The sequence below is a fragment of the Sarcophilus harrisii genome, chromosome 3 (assembly GCF_902635505.1).
Source record: "Sarcophilus harrisii chromosome 3, mSarHar1.11, whole genome shotgun sequence".
NCBI lineage: Eukaryota > Metazoa > Chordata > Mammalia > Dasyuromorphia > Dasyuridae > Sarcophilus > Sarcophilus harrisii.
In genome coordinates, this window is record NC_045428.1 from 67,528,917 (window position 1) to 67,548,577 (window position 19,661).

Below are 19,661 nucleotides of genomic sequence, written 5' to 3' on the forward strand. Positions count from 1 at the left end.
ATAGTAAAAACAAAAACTTTGTTTTGTGGGCCTTTAAATAAAGAAACTGCATAAACTTGAGTGAGGGGGATAAACGTCCTCAGCTGCCACATCTGGCGTGTGGGCCGTAGTTTGAGGATTGCAAGGGTCCCCTGCAATCGTTCATCTTTTATACAAGAACAGTATGCAGGGACAGCTAGGTGGCAGAGCACCAGCCCTGAAGTCAGGAGGAAAAGAAAGAAAGAAAGAAAAGGGGGGAGGGGGTAAGACAGAGAGGGGGGGGTGGTTGAAAGAGAGAGAGAGAGAGAGAAAAAGAGAAAGAGAGAGGGAGGGAGAGAGGGAGAGAGGGAGAAAGGAAGGAAGAAAGGAAGGAAGGAAAGAATAGCATGTAAAACTTGCTCAAATACTTAGTTTAAAATTAATTGCATTACCAATTTAGTAACTTTATTAAGTTTGATTTCTGGAATCCCTAATAAACCATGGAATACAATATTTGTTATTTTTACCCCACATGTGAATACTGAAGTTAAGCGGTACTGGACTTATGGAAAATATTTTTCTTACCAATCATGACCATGAAACCAAAGAAAGTCAAGTTTTTAGCTGTTCAGATAAGAAAAATTACATTATTCTTTAATGGGAAATGAGGAACAAATATGTCACCATCATGTGACATCTGTTAATAATAATCATGTTTTTTTTAAGGTATTGTCATGTATAGCCACCCATACCCAGGTGTACAAGACCAAGAACAAGCTACGTAAGTTGATAAACTTGTCACTATCTTCCTTTGTTGTAATAGATATTTGACAGAAAAGAAAGTTCCATCCTTTGAACTCACTGTCACATATAAATGAAGGTCAGTCTGGTAGAGGTGATGAAGAGCCTGCTTTCTTGGTCATAAAGACACTTTCTCTGCAAGGATGCAGAGAAAGATTGCAAAGAGGAATTCCTTGATAGCAGACCAAAATAATCTTTGTTAATATAGTTCTTAAATGCCTTTCACCTTTCCTCTAAAGCTCTAAGGACTTTGTCTTCTTGAGAAGGATGTGCCCTGTGCCTACATGCTGTAATCCAGGGAGCCTGAGCTCTTTTCTATCTCACATTTACTAAAATAATCTTCAATCACCTTTATTTCAGGGTTATAGCATGTTCAAGTAATATATATTATTCTGGCTACCTTGCTTGCAGTGTTTTTAGTGACTTAGCCAGATATCCAAGCTGTTTTCTCAATAATTTTAGACATAAATCTTTTTTTTTCTTATTTTCGAAGAAAATGAGCTTCCCAAACTGACCCTTGTTCCCTTCTCCATCTTCTTCCTGGCATAGGATTAGCAGTTTAATTGATATTTTAGTGGCTCTCTCCATCCTGATGGGCTACTCCGTCACCACAGCAAGCTTTGTGACCTATGTTGTAAGGGAACATCAGACCAAAGCTAAACAACTCCAGCACATCTCAGGCATAGGCGTGACATGTTACTGGATCACAAACTTCATTTATGACATGGTAAGTGGCTCAAAAAGAGTCGAAGTCTGTGTGACAAGAGGGATCCAGGGGAGCATCATTGCTTATTTTCATTTTAAGACTTATTATTCTGATTCATGAAAATTACAGCCACAAACTTCTAGGCTCTTTTGGTATCTACATAACACTGAAAGAAGTAGAGTTGGAGTTCCTAATCTGAGATCTATGAACTACTACACACACATGTATATCTAAACATATCACATACATATACACACACATCTCCCTACATGTACACATATTTGCATATATAACTCATATATATGTATACAAATACATATAGAAGATGAATGAACTGATGATTGATAGATAGACAAAAAAAAGGTAGATAGACAGAACCTCTGTGCAGACAGACATAGATAGAGAAATAGATAGAAATATGACCATTTGTATAGAAGACAAAAAATAGGTAGATAGTTAATGTGTTTGCATATAGAGAGAGATAAATGATAGGTAGAGATAATACACACATATAGATAGATAAATATAAAATAACTATATTTCAATTGGTTTCCTTTGTAACTTTATGTATTATATTTTATGCACTTAAAAGCATTCTGAAGTGACATCGATAGGTTTATCCAGACTGCCAATAGTATCTATGACATGCAAAAAAAGTTTAAAAAACCCCTGAGCTACAGCCCCAAAACAACAGATATTGGGAAGAGTGCACTGGATTTGGACTGCAAAAGATATGTCCTCAAAATCCCCTTCAGAATTAGTTTTTTTTCTCCATTTCCTTTTATGTAAAATGAAAAGACTTTGAATCAAATGACTTCTCTTTAGCTTAATTTCAATTTTAAACTTAAAGCAGGGTTCTTAATAGTCTGAGTAATAAAGACAGTCAAAGGAGAGAGACAGACAGAGAGACAGAGAGACAGAGACTGTCAGAGACAGAGATAGAGACAGAGATACAGAGACAGAGACAAAAACAGAGAGAAAGAGAGAGAGAGAGAGAAAGAGAGAGAGAGAGAGAGAGAGAGAGAGAGATTATTTCTTCAAATAATCTTAGAATTGTACTGAATGTTAGAGGTCATTTGACCCAATCCTCTTACTGTACCAAGGAAAATGAAGTCAAAATGTAACTGAAATCAGGTCTCTTGATTCACTGCCTGCCTGGATAGAGGCAAAAAACTGCCATTTGATAATATCACCTAATTAAAAGAGCAATTTAAATTTGCTTAAATATATCATCAACTAATAAGAAAAATTCAAGATATGGCTCATGTTTGATTATGTAGTAGGTGCAGTAAGGATGCATTTTCATTGGTAGCAAAAGATGATCCTGATTGTAAGGGGTATTCTTGACTTTAATCATATAAACTATTGGCCAGAAGTCTGGGAAGAGCCTGTGCTTGCCTGATCATAATAAGATTGGGTGGGCAGCTCACTATAAAGATCATTGACTTAAAGTGCTTGAGAGTAATTAAGTGCATATCCATTTTGTAAATGTGCCCAGCGGGGTTTGAAATGTGTACATTTTATAAGTCAAAACTAAAAGAATGGTGATGGCTTTTTTAGCCTTGATAGTATCGTTAATGTGTGATAACTGTTAAGAACATTTAAACCATAGGCTTCTGCACAAGTTGACTCATAGCTTACAGATTCTACCATTATCAATTGTGTCCTCATTTTCATTCAGAAAACTTCTCTCCCAAATTAAATTGCAGCCTCCTCCAATGGTGTGCATCTTGTGGCAAACTACTTTTCAGCATTTAATACCTTTCTCTTGCTGAGAAAATACTAAGTCTTTGTTAATATACCTGTGATTCTAAGAAAATTTGGACCTTAGTCTCCAGCTGTTTTGTCATGGAGTGACTCACTCTAACAGCTAGAAATTGTCAAACAACTACCTGAAAGAATTCCAATGTTCAAAATAAAATCAATTATTTTGAAGACTGAAATCTAATACCAAGACACTTAAATGGCTTAACCTTTTTGGTGAAATACTGTCATCAAATAGCCTCAAGTTCCCCAATTTAGAGGCAGAACTATTTGGGACGACTCGCAGAGTTTGCAAAGTTGAAGACTAACTTTACCTAATATTGGAAGAGATCCATTCTAAAATGAAAGCAATATGCATGTGAGAAAAAGCAACACTTCAACTGAAATGTTTTTGTACTTTATATACATATCTATATATGTGTCTATATCCATATACACATGCACACACACACTCATACAAACAACCACACTTGCTTGAGACCAAAAAAGCTCATATTTTTGTATATCATTCTACATTCTTAGGCTATGCAGGATATTGAATTAAAAATAAATCTTTTCCATTCGTTGCACATCATGTTTTACATCTTCCCACAGGTTTTCTATCTAGTACCTGTTGCAATGTCAATTGGAGTTATTGCAGCTTTCAAGTTACCTGCTTTTTCCAGTGAAAATAATTTAGGGGCAGTATCTCTCCTCCTTCTGCTCTTTGGGTAAGTGTCCTTCCCATTTCTGAAAGAAGAATCTGTTGAATGAATGGAAATGCTGGAGAGGATTAAAAATGATATCTAAAGCTCATTATCCAATCTGTGATGATTTACTAAAAATTGAGTTCTCTGATCTGTATCTAAAACAGCATCTTATTCTTATATAGTCTTGTTTAAGCCAAGTTTAAAAAAAATAGTACAAAGACAAATTACTTCTTAAGAGCCTGAGGGAGTTTGCTTTATTACTTCCTTGATGCAATTGGTAAAATAAGAAAGAGTAGAATATTTGAAAATAATTAAAACCATATGTGCATTTTTGTGTGTGGTACTCTGTTTGGTGTCAAAATAATATTATAACTGCAGGGGGGAAAAATCCATACACACTGATATGATACTGTTTTCTGTTTTGAAGTTTGGTTGAAATCACCAAGATTTGACTAACTGCTCTTCCCATGAATTCATGAGTCTTTGAGGAGAAGCTATAGTTATGGATGACCAATCTCTGTTCTGCATTTATCAAACAGGGACAAAGTTTCCACTGTTTTTGCAATGGGCTACATAATTTTAGAAAATTTAAAATTTATTCCATTTATTACATTCCATTATAACTAACTCTGCCTTTATATGTATGTGTGTGTTAACATCTCTAAGTAACATAACATGACATAAAACTTATGTCTTTATGTGATTTGATCTCTTGGTTATATGTTTAATTACTTAGGGAGAATATCACTGTCATTAAAAAGTACTCATTGCAGGCTAAGATGTGTTATCCTTATTATTTCTTATATTGGTCTTGAATAAGGAACACCTGTCAGCATCAACCTGATATTAAAATCAGATAGAATTTGTTTCTTAAAAATATAAACTTTTGTGTCATTAAAGAAAAAATATTAAACATTCTTAGACTTTTTTCTGTAATAAGAATGGTTGGGATCCAACTATGAAACATGGCAGCCATTGTTTTGCACCATGTTATTTTAATATTGAAAAATTCAAGTTATTTGTAGAAGTTAAATATTAAGAATGTTATGGAATATTATTGTTCTGTTAGAAATGATTAGCAGGATAATTTTAGAGGAGACTTACATGAACAGATGCTAAGTGAAATGAGCAGAACTATACAGCAACAACAAAATTACACAACAATCAATTCTGATGGACTTGGCTCTTTCCAACAATGAGATGATTGATGCCAGTTCCAATAATCTTGTCATGAAGAGAGCCCTCTACCTAGAGAGAGGACTATAGGAACCAAGTGTGGACCACAACATAGCATTTTCACTCTTTATTTTGTTGTTTGTTTGCATTTCGTTTTCTTTCTCAAGTTTTTTTTTCTTCTTGATCTGATTTTTCTTGTGCAACAAGATAACTGTATAAATATGCATACATATATTGGATTTAACATTTTTTTAAAGATATTTGACATTATTGGACTATCTGCCATCTAAGGGAGAGAGTTGGGGGAAGGAGAGGATAATTTGGAACAGGTTTTGCAAGGGTCAATGTTGAAAAATTACCCATATGTATGTTTTATAAATAAAAATCTTTAATTAAAAAAAAGTTAAATATTAAGACATAACTTTAAAATTCTATTTTATAAGATTGTTCTGTCTGGAGAAGGGAGGAGAGGGGACATATAGAATGATATAAAAATATAATAACAATTGATTTGATTAAAAAACACAATTTTAATTTTTATTATTGCTGACCTACAGGTATGCAACATTTTCTTGGATGTACTTGTTAGCGGGACTTTTCCATGAGACTGGAATGGCCTTCATCACTTACGTTTGCATCAACTTGTTCTTTGGCATCAATTCAATTGTTTCACTGTCAGTGGTATATTTTCTTTCCAAGGAAAAGCCTAATGATCCGGTGAGATCCTTTATTAGTCTCTTAAATTTCAGTGAATATATCAAAAGGTTCAATGTTCACAAGTCTAAATTGGAAGAGTTTTTCATATTCTGAGACCTTGGGATAGAGAAGGAAAATGTTTTTGAGAGCATGCTATTTGGGAAGAAGGATAAATTCATGTTTTTTGAAAAGCTTTTTAAGGCTTACTTCTTACAAAAAAATCATGGCTTTCTACACAGTGCAAATTCTGGTTTAAAAAATATTCAACAAACTAAAATTTTTCATATCATCATGTATAAGCAACCAACCAGTCAGTCTGCCTGAATGGAAATGTTTGTTTTTCTTCTATAAGAGGATTGGAATAAATATCTCATGAGGCTGCTTATAGTTCTACATCCATAATATAGGTATAGATAGATATGAAGAGCAGAAATAATAGTATAATAACAATAATAACTTGCATTTATATAATACTTTAAAAGCTTCCCCTGTCATAACTCTATGTCTAGCTCTTTGGCCTACCTACAACAGATAATTAATAAATATATTTTGCTTGCTGAGTAATACACAAATAATTAATTAACTTTACAAAAAAAGAAACCGAGTCCCTGAGGCAACAAAATTGCTTAAGTGATCACATAGTTAATTAGTCCCAGAAGTTTAAGGTTTGTTTGGTGCTTTGTATATATTCCAATGAGCAGAAAGGAAATCAGTACACTGGAAATGGTTTTCTCAAACAATGAATGATGCAAAAATGAAGTATTTTCTTCCCATCAAAATGTAGTATATTCTTCATCTCATATAATGATCAACTCATAGAATGGAAAATATTTCAGAGACATGAAGTTGCTACTCAAGGTCACAAAATTCATTTACACACTGCATTGCACATTCACATGCCTCCTTTTCCCTGCCTCCTCATTACCAAGCATTTTAATTCTTCCAAATATTATGAAGTTTCTAATGGTAGGCAACTGCCACCATCTAATATAAAAGCAGATATTCTTTAAAAGATAGGGTTGTAAGTGAATATCTGCAATACTGTCCTTTCTTCACAAGTGCCTTTTTGTGAACCCTACACCAGACCCAAACTTCTGAATTGATCCCAATTGCCAGACTGCATTCATTCTAATTAAAGGCATGACGATTGTTTAGAGTTTCTCAGTCTCTTCCAAAGATGACAATTAATTGCTTCAGAATATATGCAGATAGATAGTGCTGTGGATAGAGCATCAGCCCTCAAGTCAGGAGAACCCAAGTTCAAATCTGGTCTCAGACACTTAATAACTTCCTAGCTGTATGACCCTGGGCAAGTCACTTAACCCCAATTGCCTCAGGAAAAAAAAAAGGATATATGAAGATTCTAAAGGCTGAGTCTAAACCCTAAAACAATTTGGCTGTGAAATGTGACTGGTTGCTAATCTTGCTGAATTTGTTTCAGTTTTGGACTACTGTATCAGAATAAAATGTAGGATAGTAATCATTGTTTCAGTAATTAGTAATTTTAAGGGAAGGAAGGGTCACCTGGATGGGCATTTCTTCTTCTGAAGAGTAATATAACCCCTTTACAACTTGGAGAATAAATTTTGAGAATTGATGCAGGGAATAAATCACCACACCTGGCATCAGGAAGACCTGAATTCAAATTTTACTTGAGACATTTAGTAGCTATGTGACACTGGACAAGTCACTTAACCGTGTTTGCCTCAGTTTCCTCATCAATAAAATGAACTGGAGAAGGAAATGACAAACATTCCAAAATCTTTGCCAAGAAAACCTGAAATCTCACTAAGTGTCAAATACAAATGAAATGACTGAACAAGAAAGACAAGGATAAAAAATTCATTATCCCATGATTAGCCTAGTGATTAGGACTTAACTACTCTGATCATAAGAAAGGGAAAAAAAAAAAAAAAAGGAACATATACCACTATTGGATTCATACTCAGTTTGGTAGAATTGCCAGAATTTGTGATTCATTGGCATATTATCAAGATGAGATTTTGGAGGAAGACAGTGACGAATAAGAAATTATCTCAGAACTTCATAGAAATAAAGTAGTGTTAGTCTTACTTTCTCATACAAAATTAACCAGCACCAAGTTTTTAATCTTTGCCATTCTTTCCTCAGAAGCAAAACCCTAAGTTCATTTGGTTTTTTTTTTTTTCTTTCAGACTTTGGAACTCATCTCTGAAACCCTTAAACGGATTTTCCTGATTTTCCCACAATTCTGTTTTGGCTATGGTTTGATTGAACTATCTCAACAACAATCTGTTTTAGACTTTCTAAAAGCCTATGGAGTGGAATATCCCAATGAAACTTTTGAGATGAATAAATTAGGCGCAATGTTCGTTGCCTTGGTTGTTCAAGGCACTGTATTCTTTTTCTTACGACTCCTAATCAATGAATGGCTGATTAAAAAAATCAGGTAAAGTACCATGAAACAGTTGATATTTAGAAGCCATGAGGGAACAGGAGGCAGAATGGATTGGGAGGGATCAATATTCCAGTCTTTGTTCATAAGCTGTAGGCAACTTATTAATTTAAGAAACTTTTAAAAAAGTGATTCTGTGCCTGAAAGAATGATTGTGTCATTAAACCAAATAGGGAAGTCAAAAGAAGGATCTTATTTTACATTGAGGGGCAATTAAAAGGTACTAGATAGAAACCCTGTGGGAAGGGTAAAATAAGCTCAGTTTTAGGTATGACAAATTTGAGATTTTAGCATTCCTGCATTGGTCATATCCCAGGTAGAGTATTTACATTGAAAATAGGAAATTGAGACTCAAATTGGTGATAATTGAAACAAGGAGAAAGAATAAGTAAGATAATGTTTGCTGTGATTAGAAGTTGTGCTGTTTGGACTGACAATAGAAATTCTGAAGGCCTTCCTATGAACTAGATTAGAATTAATGGTCCTAACAATGATAGCAAATATATATATATATATATATATATATATATTGATTATGACAGTTCCACTGGGATTACAAACATTTCATTACCATATCTCCCAGTAAATTTGTAGTAGAATCCAAATGCCTATTCTTATAGTTTTTAGATCATCTAATAAATAGAAGATTTAGGAGGAAATGGCAATTTGTATTTGATAATGTTCTTTTCAGGAAAAGAGACTCTTTTAAAAGAAATTTAAAATGGGTGTTTTTCTTTCAAAAGCCATTGATACAAGTTCATCATTGCCTCTGTTTAGAATCTTACTCAGAGATATGAATTCGTCATCTATGTTAGAGAACATAGAGGAAGATGAAGATGTTCGAGCAGAAAGGATAAGGGTGGAAACCGGAGGAGCCGAATTCGACTTGGTACAACTCCAGCGTCTCACAAAAACCTACCAACTTATCCACAAAAAGATCATAGCTGTAAACAATATAAGCATAGGTATACCAGCTGGAGAGGTAAGTTATTAAACCTCTCTCAGAAAGGAACAATATTTTCATTTTCTTTATTTAATCTTTCTTTTTTACTTACTTTTTACTTTCATTTCTAAATCTGTAAACTGAAGGAGGTTAACTAGAATCAATGAATTTTTGGTCACAAAACCCTTTTCAAAATAACATTTTGAATGGATAAAACAATTAGGATAACCAAGGAAACCAATTGTATTGAAATACTTACTAAAAAAAATTTTTTTTTAATTTTCTGGACCCACATTAGCCCATGCATTAGATGATTTCTAATCTTCTAACTTCCAGTTCTAAAGCTATCTGTATCTGTATTATCCACATATTTTGGGAAATTAACATATGAAATGAAAGATTGGAATAATGGATCTAAAGTCTAAAGGACTGGAAGACCTAAATTCAGAACCAATCTTTACTTTTAAAAGCAGTAAAACTACTTAACTTTCATTATCCCAAGCAGCTCTCTAAAACTGTAAATACCTGGAAAGTTGTAAATATATACTGATGGAGGGTATTTTCATTTTATGTCAGAATGACCAGCTTGTTTTTTGTCCCATGGGGTGGAGTTTTCCATATCAATGAAATCACAGGTTTGAAACACCCCACCCCCATTATGCAAGACATGACCAAAATGAAGCAAGTTTAAGGTTCCATTGATAAATAGCAGAGCTAGAAAAGGCTGGAAAAGCCTGCAAAGAACCTTTAGTAATAATGGTAGGTTCTAGGATAAGTCATCAAAAAGAGGACAATCATATTTCAAGTGCCATTTTATACTATGAACTTACAATCTTCTCTAATAGCACAGGGTTTTAAGAGTTGGCAGTGACTCTGCTCATCATCTAGGCATTTGGAATAACTGAACTAGAGATTATCTTCTGCCTTGGATTTATGACTCTCCAAAGCAAACAAAATGATTAGTTCAACATCAGAGTCTATTTCATTTTCAACTGGCAGTGGCAGGCGAAATCCTTGCCTGTCTTGACTATTAGATTAGAAGTCCATCAGTGAAATTTATTGAACCCTTTTCAATACAAAATATTGCACCTATTCTAAAGGGGGATATGGAGATATGAGAGAGAGAGAGACAGAGAGACAGAGACAAAGACAGATTCAGAGACACAAAGATAGAGAGACATACAGAGAGACAATAAGCTTTATATGTGTGTGTGTATGTATGTGTCTCACTGTCTTTCTCTCTCTATCTTTCTCTATTTCTCTCTGTGCCTCTCACTGTCTTTCTGTCTCTCTGGATGTCTCTCTATCTTTGAATACTGGTATAAAATCCTTTTTCCTTGGTTTCTCCCCTATGAATAAAATGTTAGAATGTAACTAAGATGTTTATAAAATGTTGAGGAAAACTTAAAAGCAGTTGGTAGAAAATCATTCTTTATCCTGATTGTGTTATTGTTCAACCATTAATATGTGAATAGAACAACATAGAATTGCCATCTCCAATGAAATAAGAGCAAATTTTAAAAGAAAAATATGTGTATTCCTGCTTACTTTCTCCTATTATTTCTACCTAGGTGTTTTTTTGTTATAAACTAAATGGATTTGAAATAAATACCTACATTTATGGAATTCAAAGGTCAATCAAAAAGTAGTTATTAAACATTTATTATGTCATATACACTATATGTAGAGCAACTAGATGGTAAAACTGACAGAATGTTTGAGCTAGACTCAGGAAAACCTGAGTTCAAATTTCCCTTCAGATACTTCCAAACCATATGACATTTGATAAGTCATCCAAACCATTGTTTGCCTCAGTTTCCTCAATTATACAATGGGGACCAAAATAGCATCTACCTTAAAGGGTCATTGTAAAGATCAAATGAAATAATATCTGTAAAATGCTTGGCATATTAATAACTAAATAAATGCTTGTTCCTATCTCCTACCCTGACCCCAAAAATTAGGGATACAAAGAAATCCAATACCAGTCCTTGTCCTCATGGAACTTAAATTCTAAATAAATGGCACAAACAGAATACAGACCAGGTAGATGGATGGCTTGAAGGGAAAAGCTATAGTAGCATAGAGAAATTGCTAGAGTGAGCCATTCAGCAAAATTATTCTTTTATCAATGGGAGACAACCTGTAAATCTTCATTAATTTTATACAGGTCAGCAAATCTTTTTTGTGGTACACTTTCAGACAAGGAGTTAGAACATAACTTTCTAGTTATGTTCTAACTAGTATTTCCTCATGCTTCATGACCCTATTTGGAATTTTCATGGCAAGGATATTTGAATGGTTTGTCATTCCTTCTCCAGCTCATTTTACTGATGAAGAAACTGAGGTAAACAGGGTTAAATTATTTGTCCAGAGTCACACAGCTAGTGAGGGTCTGAGGCTGGATTTGAACTGAGGAAAATGAATCTTTCTGATTTCAGACCTGGTGCTCTATCGTGTAGTTGTACCTTAACATAATGTATTAAAGCAGTATACCTTAAGTATATATGAAAATGTTTGGATAATTAAAATGAAGAAAGTTCTAGCCTTCACATTCTGTAATGTCTGTATCTTTTGGTAGTCTCTATCTCATGTCACCTCACATTCCTTTGGAGATTGAGCTTCTTTGCCATGTATATTAAGCATAGTTGTCCCACCCTTTGGTAGATTTGCCTAAAAACTGGCAATCATATGATATATAACTCAGTATCAGGTTAAAAAGAGCAAGCAATATATGATGGCAGACATATTTATCCCAAACCAAGACCAAATGCCTTAGGTAAATAACCCTTCCTTCCTATTTTGGAAGCTGGTTTGGATAGAGTCTAATAGCTGATGCTGTCATTTGGGTCTTGAGTCAATAGTAAACACATGCATGATATTTTAAACTATAATATATATATACATATATATATATATATATATATATGGGATGAGTAAATGTCACATGCCCAATCATTTATTTTGAAATATAAATCATAAAACTATGAAAAAAGAGCTAGAATTTTATATCAATCATTAAAATTATCACAATTCCTTAAAGTTAACAGACAACTTTCCCACAATAATCCTGTGAGATATGTGGTTTAAAAATTATCACTCCCATCTTATATATCAAGGAACTGAGACTAGGAGAGATGCTTTGTCCATTTATCACATAATTAGTAAGTATCAGGGCTGAGATACAACTTGAGTAACTATTTTTCATCATCCAAAAGTAATTCTATTAGCATTTAATTTTCCAATAACTGACTGTCAAAATGAAAAAGAAAGAAGGAATATCATTTCATTATATTCTATAAATTCTTCATGACTATATAAATCTTTTTCTCAAACCAGTGTTTTGGTCTTCTGGGAGTGAATGGAGCAGGGAAGACCACTATCTTCAAAATGTTGACTGGAGACATCATCGCAACAAGTGGAAAAATTCTGATCAGAAATCAAACCGGGTATGAAAAACTGCTATCCTAAGTAACAAAATACCATCCTGATGAGAGAGAATACTGAATATCTGATTCCCTATTTGGCTTTACTGATGGCTTTAAAAGATTTAGATGAGGAGCATTAAAGTAAAGAAAAATATGTTCAATTATTTTAGTAATGAGGTTGTAGGCTTTTGTAAGAAAACTGGACTTTCTAGAATCACTGTGAGTTAGCAATAACTGAGTAGAAATCCAGGCTGTGTTACTCTGTGTTATTTTAAAAAAAAAAAAACTGCCATCTGCCTTGGTTTCCTTATTTGTAAAGTGGGGATACCAATACCCACCCAGAGTCATTATAATAACAAATTATAATAATTATAAGCACTCTTTGTAAACCTTAAAGAAACATATAAATATTATTATTATTCAATAAACTAGCCATCAACTTATATAATACATTTCTCCCTTTTAGCTTATGTAAGCTACCAAAGTTATATGCCTATCTATTTAACACTCACTCTCTCTCTCTCTCTCTCTCTCTCTCTCTCTCTCTCTCTCTGTGTGTGTGTGTGTGTCTGTGTATGTATCTGTGTGTATGTTTCTCTCTCTCTCTCTGTATGTATGTATATATGTGTGTACATTTGGCTGTCTATTTCTGTCTTTATCTCTGTCTCTTCCATTGATCCCCATGATTCAGAACCCTTGGTCGAGTTGACACACACTATTCATCAATTGGCTACTGCCCACAGGAAGATGCTTTAGATGATCTGGTGACTGTAGAAGAGCATCTGTACTTTTATGCCAGAATCCATGGAATTCCAGAGAAAGACATTAAGGAAGTGAGTATGGGATTGAAAAGCTGAGCTCATTGGAAAAACCATTATTCTTCCTGTTCCACACCCCCACCAATTTGACAAATGAAAACTATTGTAATTGCCAATGTCATGAGAAGCCAGGCTTTAGCAATGTCCTTTAGTTTTATGACATTATATCATCTAGAATTTGTTCTGAATGTGCCTGCTGAACATTTGCATTCCAAATTTTAGAAGTAAAATGGGTGAAGGGTCAAAGGTGCCAAAGTATAGACTTCATGTGGGCTTTAAATATTTTGCAAGCACTATATGGAAAGAGGAAATGAGCATCATCTTCCAGATTGTAGATTTCAGATTTGAAAACTCTCTGAAAAGTCTCTCCTTTCTCAAATGCCAAATGAGGGATTACATACCTACAGGGGGGTTTAGCTGGAGTTTGCCTTGGTACCTATGTATAATTTAGTACTCAGATCAGCTACAACTGATTTTGAGACCTTTGAATTGGCCTTAAGATTTCTAGCTCATGTTCACTACTGATTAGGTCTCTGGGGAAACTCACTGTAACTCAGTTATGGAGTTTCAAAAAATAAATAAAAATGAACCAATAACTTTCTTTGCACCAAAATTATCGATCAGTCCTTTAAAGATAGAAGTGATTATGAAAATAAAGCTTAGGTATATTCAGAATGGGCAATCATTTCACTAAGTACTTAAACCATATGGGAAGGGAACTTCAAGGCATAATTTGAAATTTTGGTCAAATAGAGCAGCTTCCATTTTGATTTTAGTGATCAACTACAGCTCTTTACTTATTAAAGATTAAATGGATTAGTTTATAGACATGTTTAAGGCTCTAGGGTTTGTACCTTTTTTCAGCTTGGATCCTCTTTGCTAGCAGAATTTTACACTAGAAATAACTCCAAGAGCATCCCTTGAGTAAATATCACAGTGTAGGCAAGGGTTGGATTATATGACTTCAAAGGTTTCTTCTACCCTCTATCTATGATATAATTCTATGCTCAAAATGCATAAAGAAATCCAAACTTACAAGAACAGAATACTTATAAGAAGATAACATACATATGTGTGTATACATATATGTATGTATGTATGTGTGAATTGTCTACCATAGCTAAATGTTTAAGGGTTTTTCTTTTTATTTTACTAATTCCTAAAATACAATATATTCCTCAAGAAAAAAATGGTTTTTAGTCCCTCATTAGAAAAGGGAGCCACCAGCTTTTACATGTAGATGCAAATTCTCACTAAGAATATCAGGATTTTCATCTAATATTAACCTGTGAGGTTGTTATTAGATTCTGTCAGGATTTATTTATGTTTGTATCTATTACCTATTTTCAACATTTCATATTTTATGTATAGCCACTTTTTCAAAACATTGTTCTTTCTTTTTAATTATTTGTGCTGAGCTTCAATAGTTTCCAAATTGTGTCCCTAAGGTTTTAGATAGGTTGAAAAATTTCTGAAGATACACTCCACTGAAAGGATAAATGCCAAATGCAAAAGGCACATTGGATTTCATGGTGCCACTACTAACAGAGACTTCAACATATTTTATAGGCATGGCTGCTGTTGCAGTTTGATAAAGTGTCAATAACCCTAGTTCATTTTCTAAAAGAAACACCTAGGAGTGAATGGGTATATTTTTTCTGATCATCGGTCTTGAATCCTAAAATGAATATTGAAAGATTCTTGGAATGAAATATTAAAAATAAGGCAAGTGAAGGGTCAACACTAAAATGGTATAGTCTGGACTGTAGTTAAGCTTGAAATATGGGAGGTGGGTCATATGGAAGAACATGCTCTAAATATCTGAGTCAATCAAAAGAAAATGACACTGAAGGAAGTCTCTGGACATATTTACTAACCATCTCAAGAAGTATTATTGAAATTTCTAGGCTGAAGAGTGATTAAATAGAGAAGATTTTGTTTACACCAATAAATACTCTTTTTAAAAATGAAAATATTACATTTTCTGTTCAACAAGGCAGGTTTGCAAAGATAATAGGCAGAAAGACACAATTGATGGAAAATTTACCTCAAAATAAAGAAGATGAGATATCAAATTCTATCCTTTCATTGGAGTCAATTTGGCTCCATGTCACTTAAGTATTCAATACCTAGAAGACTCTCTATGAATATAAGCTATAGAGGAAATGCTAATCTGCATTGGTAGAGAGAGCTTCCTCCTAAAAATTCCTATATCAATGAAGTCACAAGTCTAATCTCTATTCCATCTCCTTATCCTATTTTGTTGTTCCTTTCTTATTTAGTTGAAGACCTTTGTTTCAAACATAGAATTTTGTGGAGTGGATGGTTATAGGAAAGAAAAAGGAAGGGAAAGGGAACAAGCATTTATAGTGCCTACTTTGTGTCAGACATTGTGCTAACTGCTTTATAAATATTATCTCATATGGAAAGAAAAAAATTTCACATACTAATATTATTGTACTTTTGAAAGGAATAGCAAGTTGTACATAGAAGATTTGCAATTTCATGTACAATCATCTTTTTTACTATATTATGTTTAGAAATGCTTATTTTATTCTATAAATTAAGAAACAAATATCTCACATGATTATTTTTAAAAAGACACTTTGTGTTTTTATTTTAAACTTCATCATCATTTGTTTTAAGTTCCCTACTCTGGGGGACAGCTGGATGATTCAGTGGATTGAATATCATCTCTGGAGTAGAGAGGACCAAGGTTCAAATCCTGAGATACTTAATACTTATTAGCTGTATGGTTCTGGACAAGTCACTTAATCCCAACTGCCTCACAAAAAAAAAGAAAAATGGTCTTCTCTAGTAATCTTAGTTTTATTGAAGTGATTAAGATCATAAAATCACAGACACAGAATTAGAAGAAATCCTAGAGATAATCTCATTCAACTCCTTCTAAATCATGGCATCCTTTTATGATAGCTCTTGATGAAACTTTCAAGCAATGGAGAATTCCCTTTGGGACAACTCTACTGTGGGGAAGTTTCTTCTTATTATTGACCCTCCCCCTAATCTATCTCCCTTTAAAAATCCAGTCATCATGTATAGTTCTCTGTTCCTAAAGACAAATTCTTTTTTTTTCTACTTTTTTTTTGTAAGGTATACATGTGTATGTATAATTCTAATTTATTGTTGTTGCTTTTTCCACAGACTGTTTATAAACTTCTTTGGAGACTTCAGCTGATGCCCTATAAAGAAAAATCAACATGTATGTGCAGCTATGGCACAAAAAGAAAATTATCAACTGCAATAGCTTTGATTGGGAAGCCATCAATTCTACTATTGGTAGGTGAATAGTTTATAGCAAAGCTGCTAAGCTTTAGAGAAAGCAGATCACATTTTCACAAATTCACACAGATCATACTTTTCTGTCTATATGTTTCATCTAAATCAATTAACATCAAAGATCAATTTTGTACTCAAGCAAGATGCCAGAAAATGATACTTCCTTTTGAAAGTTTAGAACTCTATGTGGATTTCAGCAGAGTAATAAGATGTGTCATGAATAATTCCTGGGAATTCCAACTTAAGGCCAGAACTTGATAGGGCTTAATTCCTGGTTAATTAAAAGGTCATCTTTTCCTCCCCCTTCCCCACTTTCCCCCCTGCAGATTGCAAAAGTTTTTATAGTTTATAATCTTCCACCAGCTACATATATATTCTACTTTTTTAGTACAGTCCTGCCTAATTTCTTTGATGCTAACCCAGTTCTGTTTCTGTTTGTAAAAATTGACTACCTTGAGCTGCCATTCATAGCCTTTGGGAATCTTTTTTTTTTTTTTCTAGACTTCAGAGTCTGATCATCAGAAAGGACTTCTTGTTTTCCTGATCCCATCTACCTCATTCAGTCCTTCTGGCTCGCTAGTTATGAAGCCTATTCTTCACTCTTCAATTCTCAGTAATAAATCCCCCCTCCCAAAACAAATCTGGACCTTAAAGGTTATGTTCTATAAATTTCCAGCTTTCATCTCACTCTATTTTGTAAGTCTGCATGCTCTGGTCCTTTAGGAGGTGCTTGCCTTCTCAACACACCTGAATCCCTTGTCCTGCTTACCTCAGTGAAGCAGTTTCTATAATCTTGATTTTTTGGATAGTTCATCCTCCTGGATGAACAAAATCACAGCTAACTAATCTATGTAGGCTGCAGTCAGGAGTCTTTTACTTCATCATTGCTTATTTTAGGCTACTCTAAAAAAAAAAAAAAAAAAAAAAAAAAGGAAACGAAACTGACTTAGAGACATTCCACCAGAATTTTCTAACAAAGAAAGGACATTTTAATTTTTTCTCAATAATATTTTATTTTTCCAATTATATGTAAATATAGTTTTCAACATTCAGTTTTGTAAGACTTTGAGTTGCAAATTTTTCCTCTTTCCCTTCTTTACCTCCCCATTCTCCAAGATAGCAAGCAATTGGATATAGATTACACATGTACAATCATTTTAAACATATTTCCATATTAGTTATGTTATAAAAGAAAAACAAGAATAAAAGGGGGAAAAACCACAAGAAAGAAAAAGCAAACAAAAAAAGTGAAAACAATACTCGATTTACATTCAGTCTCCTTAGTTCTTTTTCTGAATGTGGATAGCATTTTCCATTCCAAGTCTATTGAAACTGTTTTGGATCACTGTACTGCTGAGAAAACCTAAATCTGTCATAGGTGATCATCACACAATGTTCCTGTTACTGTGTACAATGTTCTCCTGGTTTTGCTCACTTCGTTGAGCATCAGTTCGTGCAAATCTTTCCAAGCTTTTTCTGAAATTAGCTGGCTCATCATTTCTTATAGAACAATAATATTCCATTATATTCATATATTATAACTTATTCAGCCATTCTGCAATTGATGGTCATCCAGTCAATTTCCAATTCTTAGTCAACACAAAAAGGACTGTAACAAATATTTTTGCACATGTGGTCCCAAAAGGTCATTTTTAAAAAGAAAATGTTCACTATCTGACTTTGTGAACTGTTCACGTTCACCTTGTGCTGTACCACTACCTTCTGATTGATACTCTAGTATTCCATAATTTATAGCCATATAACATCAATAGAATATTTTATTTAAAAGAATAACCCTTATTTCAGGGAAACATTGAATATTATTAAAAAGTTTTGCAGTTTCATTTGCTTTAATTCTCTTTAATGAATTACCTTTTGATATTGCAGAACTCTTAAATGGTCTCTGTACCTGAAATCTCTCTATTTGCTAATCCATACTCTAAACATCTGTCAATTCACTTGCTGTAGCCTAAGCATATGTCTAATCATGTCATTAAAACTCTTATTTAATAGATTCCATTGACTCCTTAGTACAAATAAGATCAAAGACAAACTTATGTTTGGAACATAACTTCCCAAGGTGGTTCCAATCTACCTTTCAAGGCTTATTTTACACTGTCCCCCTTCACAATTTATGGTTAAGTAAAATTGGACTTAAAATGACTTTTTGTTGTTTCTCCCACACAACTTTCAGTCTCCTATATCCATGCCTTTCCACAGGCTGATGTATTCCTGTTTCACCTCTGCCTCTATAAATGCCATGCTTCCTTCAAAATTCTTAACAACTCAAAGGCCTTAGGGCTTTTCCTGAACTCCCCAGCTGCTAGTCCTTTCTTCCATAAGTGACCATGGATTACTTTTGTATATTCTTACATGAATATATATTTTCTTCCCTAATCAAATTTATTGATGGCAGAACTTGTTTAATGTTGTGTTTGTATTCCCAGAGCACTTAATAAATACTTGTTATTTGATTGGATTCAACTTTCCCATTTACAATGTCTCTTCAACATATAGATTGATGGACAGATAGATACAGGTAGATATAGCCAAATGGATATATAGAGATATGTATATATATATACATATACATATATGTATATATATACATTTTTTTGCACTTATCCATTGTGCATATATGTACATATTTATGTAAATATGCTATATGTATGTTTGTTATATAGGATATGTATACATACATATGTAACACACACATGCACTTAGTATCATAAGACAAAAAGAATATAGGTTCCTTAAGGGCACATTTATCTTTTGTACATTTTCTTTGGCTTAAACCACCAACCTGGTGCAGTAAGAGGCATCATGGCATAAAAAGAACACTGGATATAGAAGTGCTGAAGTTCAAGCTCTTTCATTGCCAACTGGCAGTTTTGACCATGGACAAATTCTTAATATCTCTGAGGCAAATGTTCCTCATTTTAAAATAGTAA

General features: G+C 33.6%; 1 protein-coding gene across 3 annotated transcripts in view; it reads left to right on the plus strand.

Moving 5' to 3' along the window:
• The window catches only part of ABCA12 (ATP binding cassette subfamily A member 12), a 243,352-nt gene that overhangs the window by 213,260 nt on the left and 10,431 nt on the right, over window positions 1-19,661 (plus strand). For all 3 annotated transcript variants that reach the window (XM_031958095.1, XM_031958097.1, XM_031958096.1), the window contains 9 exons: window positions 685-739; window positions 1,309-1,486; window positions 3,824-3,939; window positions 5,652-5,811; window positions 7,965-8,218; window positions 9,002-9,206; window positions 12,507-12,616; window positions 13,287-13,428; window positions 16,576-16,710. In XM_031958095.1, the coding sequence (XP_031813955.1) occupies window positions 685-739; window positions 1,309-1,486; window positions 3,824-3,939; window positions 5,652-5,811; window positions 7,965-8,218; window positions 9,002-9,206; window positions 12,507-12,616; window positions 13,287-13,428; window positions 16,576-16,710 (1,355 nt within the window). The remainder of the gene's footprint in view (window positions 1-684; window positions 740-1,308; window positions 1,487-3,823; window positions 3,940-5,651; window positions 5,812-7,964; window positions 8,219-9,001; window positions 9,207-12,506; window positions 12,617-13,286; window positions 13,429-16,575; window positions 16,711-19,661) is intronic.